This window comes from Ictalurus furcatus, chromosome 8, assembly GCF_023375685.1.
Source record: "Ictalurus furcatus strain D&B chromosome 8, Billie_1.0, whole genome shotgun sequence".
Taxonomy (NCBI): domain Eukaryota; kingdom Metazoa; phylum Chordata; class Actinopteri; order Siluriformes; family Ictaluridae; genus Ictalurus; species Ictalurus furcatus.
Window position 1 is genome coordinate 16405815 of NC_071262.1, and position 5437 is coordinate 16411251.

Below are 5437 nucleotides of genomic sequence, written 5' to 3' on the forward strand. Positions count from 1 at the left end.
TTTAGCTTAATTCTTTATTATTCTGCATATAGGCCAAAGCTGAAATTGTGTTTTTGTGTGTGTGCAACAAGACTAGCTGAACAATCATTAGCGGTGTCTTAGTGGTTAGCATGTTTTCCTCGCACCTCCAGGGCTGGGGGTTTGATTCCCGCCTCCGCCCTGTGTGCATGTTCTCCCCTTGCCTTGGGGGTTTCTTCCCCCAGTCCAAAGATGATTGGCATCTCTAAATTGTCTGTAGTGTGTGAATGGGTGTGTGTGTATCTGTAGTGTGAGTGTGAGTGTGCCCTGCAATGGGTTGGCACCCCGTCCAGGGTTTCCTCTGCCCTGTGCCCAGAGTGCCCTGGAATAGGCCCCAAGCTCTCCATGACTCTGTGTAGGATAAACAGTACAGAAAATGGATGAGTACACGGTGAGTACAATCACATCTACCCAGTTATAATCCTTTACCCTCAGTCTCTTATCAGTGTTGGTACATTTACTTTTTCTGGAACAGTTGCTGGAATTTTCCACATTGCTCTAGATTACATTTGAATGATTTTACAATGACGCGGATTGGAACGCGCCAATCCTCGGCGATTACGTCACGAAGGCAGAATCCCAATCGGCTCCGTGCTCCCTACATTAGTGCACTACATATACTAGGAGCGAACGGTTCCTACACCCTAAGTCGTGCACTGTGTGTGTGTAATTTGGGACCGAGCCATCGTGCGGAGCAGAATGCTGATGGGGAGGAACCCCGACACAAATACGTGCTGGACGTGAGATTTGTGGATCATGACCGAAATTTCTGCCACTTTACAGCAATAAACATAAAGCGCGAGAGCACGTGCGTGGTGTGTCTGGGGTTTGTGCAACATCGCGAGGTTTTAGTAGCTGGTTGTTAAGCATGGAGCTGGACCGGAGACTGTTGCTGGCGCACTGCGCCGCCCACGCCCTGTCCGTTATCGCAGGCCTGCTGGTCGTGGTGCCGTTAGCGCTGAACGGCTCCGCGTTTAAAGGCCGGTGTGCGCTGTTCAGTCAGGGCTTCTGGCGCTCCGAGAACCAGAGCGCGATCGGCGCACAGCTGGCGGCAGGGACGCACTTGGTGGTGCAGCAGTGGGGGCCGCCGGCAGCCTGCCAGTTCGCCACGTTCGTCGGCGTGTTCACGGTGCTGTACGGAGCCACACAGAGCTGGAGGAGTTTATTTTACCTCCACCGCCGCCACGACGAGTGAGTCCATAAACAACAACAACAACAGCCGCATAGTTACAGTGATGAGGATATCCTGAAAAACAGATTTTTAGAATAGCCAACGCTATTATTATTATTATTATTATTATTATTATAACAACAACAATAATAAGTATAATAATAATTATAATATTTTTTCAAAAAAGGTAGACGAAGCAGCATTGTGTATATTATTATTATTATTATTATTATTATTATTATTATTGCATCAATAATCAATTATTGTTGTATACTATGATAATTAGAATATATTATAATTTCTGTATAATTATTATTATTATTATTATTATTAACAATAATAATATTGTTATTATTGTTATTAATCATCATCAAAGTGATAATAATCATAATATAGGTAGAGGTAGCAACATTGTATATTATTAATAATGCATCAGTAATCAATTATTGTTGTATACTATGATCGTTACAAAATATATTTTCTAATTATAAGAATATGGGCTATTAAAATATTTTTAATATTTATGTTTTGTTAGCTTAATTGGTATTAGCATGATAATTTTTATATTAATACATGTAATGCACTACATAACAGTATAACTAGACTTACATGGCATTGCCACTGAAATATTATTTTATTCTGTTATATATTTATGTATTATTTATTTATATTTTAAGATAATATAGTCCTTTAGCCACTTCCGAAATTAAAAGAATAGCATATTGGTGCATTTCTGTTCCACAAGGTTCAATTATGTAACGTTAATGATTTTTAAAGTTTGTATACTTGTGTGTTAAGCACTTAGAATGTTAGAGGTGTCATGTGCAGGTTCAGAAGGTACATTTCTGCCTGTGTCTGTGTTGCAGCACTTTGTTCTCGGCCTTCCTCACGCTGCTGCTGAGCCTGTGTGTGCTCTTCCTTTCCGGAGGAGCAAGTGTGATTCTGACCCTCGGACTTGTGTCCTGGTGCAACACCGTCACTGACCACAACACCCGACCATACAGGTGAGATCATCCAGATATTACCACAAGCTGAATCAGTGCCCAGGGATTTACTTTTGAAAGTACCTAACATTACTCAGTGGGGAAATTTTCATCATGGTTTAGGTGTTTTAGGAAGTGTGACTCAAAGCCTTTAAGTCAGACTATTAGGCTATTCTGACTGTGGTATTTATGACATTATAATGCATGGAAAAAAACCCCAAAAAACAAATTTAAAGTTGTCTCTCATTTACTGCTTAAATTTAGTTTGTTTCCTGTCTTTTATTTTCCTGAATTAAACCTAGCATAACACTTGAGCTGCATGCAAAATAATATAAACAGTGCCTGATTCATGACTCGGTTCTTACTTCAGCTGTGCTGAGTCGCAATCTGTGCCCCTCTACTTGGATGTGGAAACCTCCTCGTTCTACTCAGAGCTCACCTGTGCACAGGTACAGACGTTATAGGACATCCCTTCCTTTTTACCTGCCAAGTGATTTTAATGAGTGTACATTTTTATTTAAGTTGCTGGCTGTGTAAATACTGTCTCACTCGCTGTCTTTCTGCTCTGCAGATCTCTCTGTGGTGTTTAACAGCTCTGTGGTTGGTTCACTCCATTCTGTCCTTCCTGAGACTCTACCACTCTCACAGTCAGCAGATCAGCGGACCGTGTCTGTCCCGAGAGAAGGAGCTCCTGTTGGGCCAGTCTCATGTAGATTGTCCCCTGCCATGTCAACACCCTCACCCTCCGCAACCACCTGCCGTCTTCATTTAATCCCTTAACTATCCCCTAAATATGCTCTTTTATGTTGATCCACAAATCATAAGCCTTTTCTAGTGCTGGTTAGACTAGGTTTGTGGTAGTGGAAACAAAAAGATACAAGAATTCTGAAGAAGAAGCTCCAACTTTTACATGGAGCATCCTGTAATGTTGCACTACAAACCTGTCCATGCATGTCTGTGAAAAACATAATGAAGAACAGTGGAAACACAAAAATCTAGAACAACAAAGAACGAGAAATGTTGTTACAAATAAGCTATATGTATTGTTTACACATTGTTGTTTTAGTCTATACTTATTGTACTGTAATTGTGTTTGTCAAGCACTTTTAAACAGGGTCTTTAGTATTTAGCTTTCTAGGGTAAATGTCATTTTAATGACATGCAGTGTACGTTCGCTTGCAGAAAGATAAATGTTGCAAAAACTTTGCAATATGCAAGTAAAAATAATATGACAAAGTGAATGGGAAGGAAGACTAGCATGTTGCATGTGCTCAGTTCAGACCCATGCTGCTTTACTGTAAATATACATTGCTATGCATGCTTCTCTTGCATGCTGCTGAGTGTACAGTCGTGTGTTGCTTAAACATTCTCTCCCTGCCACATGAAGGTTTCTTGGATGATGCTGTGTGTAGATACAGCTCTGAGGAAACAGCCACTGCAGAGGTGCCAACATTTATGGTTTAGCCTTAGCAATTATGATTTTTGACCCCTTGCTAGGAGACACCTGAAAACTACAGCAGTTAGGCTGTATATGAATTAAGTTCACCTGCTGGAAGAACCAGTTCACTGAAGGGGAAAGGACACGTAAGATGCATGTTTGCTTCTGGTAGTGGTTTTGCACTGACTTTTCAATTTTGACCTGTGAATTCATGAGCATTGATCTTGTGAGCCAGTATAGCACAAGTTGGCAAGACTGTGGGCTCTTTGCTTGGTTAAACATGGAGGAGCTGCTAATTATAAGTATTTCTGATACTAGAAAACATTAGCTTTCTCGTCCAGCGACATATGCTCAGTTTTTTGTGGCAAATTTAGTTTTTCCCACTCTAGTTTGGCCTGCTAGAATTTCCATGTTAGCAATGTTGGCACCTCTGTTCTGTTTGCCCTGCTTGGGCCCCTGGTTGTAATTCAGAATCTGACATCAGTAAGGGACGTGCATGATGGAGAAAAAAACCCAAGAATTCATGGAATGTGCACCATGCCTTTGACCTCTGACCTCCCTGAACTGAGTGGCTGTGGTGACATACACAAATAGCTGAGAGAGAAACTGGAGGTAAAGGGAGAGAAATGTATGTAAATGTGATTATTGCTAATACTCATGTTTTATACCTCTGTTTGTACCACTATTGTATCTATAATTAATTTGATATCAACTCGTGAATAGTAAAAAAAAAAAAAGTGTATAAAATCCATTGCTACAGGTGTGTTGTTGTTTTTGTTCATGCCACCACGATGTAAAAATTATGACAGCAAGCCAAAAAAAGAAGGAAGGTAAATAAAGAAGACAACACCTAAAAACCACAGGATTGCATACCCTTTAAATATATTTGTCAATATTCTGTTATTAAAGTACCTGATTATGTGTTACAGCAAGTGCAGGGGAAAAAAAACATTAAGAAAATCTCATTCTCAAATCACAGTTCTCATAAAGGGAATGTTTTTGACACTAGTAGAAATATCAATGCAAAATTGTGTCAGTTACAAAGTTATAGGGAGTTTTACAAAGCTATAGTGAGTAAAACACACAGAGGCATTAATCAGAATAAAGGAGACAATATTAAAACTTAAAAATATATGAGGTTTCTGAACTGCTTAAATGTAGAATATTTAGAAAGCCTTGTCGCATCTTAAAGGTTGATCGAAGATAATTTAACACTGGTATTAGAAGAAATTTCACAGTTGTCTCATCTGAAAAAATATGCAAAGACCCAGGTTTGCATAAATAATTGAACCTGTGCAGATGGAAGTTATCCATCTGCACATTGGTCTTTGATACAAAATGCTTGTGAACAGAAGCCCTGCCATGAATTTCAGCTGCGTGATCCTTACAATGTACAATTCTTGTTAAGACTGGGTGACATGTAAATGAACCATATGAAAATGAATAAATAAATTAAAGACAAGACTGGGTGACACAAGTGTTGATTTTCAATACTGTGGGTTGTGTTAATTATAAATCCTGTTCTTTAACTGCCACATACTGTTAGTTAGGAATCAATCTAATTCAACTCACTCAGAGTCTCTGGTATTTGAGTATGCCAGAGTAGGCTAAAAGAACACCCTGCCGATTTAAAAAAACACGATTAAAAGCTGTTTCTTGGTGTATTCATGCTTTCAGAAAACACTAGTGCACCACTGCTTCCTTAATCTTCCATAGTCTTTCTCCCAGAACGCTGATTTAAATATATATATATATATATATATATATATATATATATATTTTTTTTTTTTCTTGGTGTATCCATACTTTCAGAAAACACCAGTGCAC

General features: G+C 39.3%; 1 protein-coding gene across 1 annotated transcript; it reads left to right on the forward strand.

The window, feature by feature from the left end:
- The first annotated feature begins 572 nt into the window (after window positions 1-572).
- Window positions 573-4582, forward strand: zgc:153018 (Transmembrane protein 179-like). Its single transcript, XM_053631084.1, has 4 exons — window positions 573-1209; window positions 2056-2193; window positions 2543-2621; window positions 2744-4582. The coding sequence occupies exons 1-4, from the start codon at window positions 887-889 to the stop codon at window positions 2942-2944; spliced, it is 741 nt and encodes a 246-aa protein (XP_053487059.1). The 5' UTR covers window positions 573-886; the 3' UTR covers window positions 2945-4582.
- Window positions 4583-5437: the final 855 nt, after the last annotated feature.

Coding starts and splice junctions, on each gene's coding strand:
- zgc:153018 (XM_053631084.1), top strand. CDS start 887: ATGGAGCTGGACCGGAGACTGTTGCTGGCGCACTGCGCCGCCCACGCC. Junction 1,210..2,055: donor CTCCACCGCCGCCACGACGA/GTGAGTCCATAA, acceptor TCTGTGTTGCAG/CACTTTGTTCTCGGCCTTCC. Junction 2,194..2,542: donor CACAACACCCGACCATACAG/GTGAGATCATCC, acceptor TTCTTACTTCAG/CTGTGCTGAGTCGCAATCTG.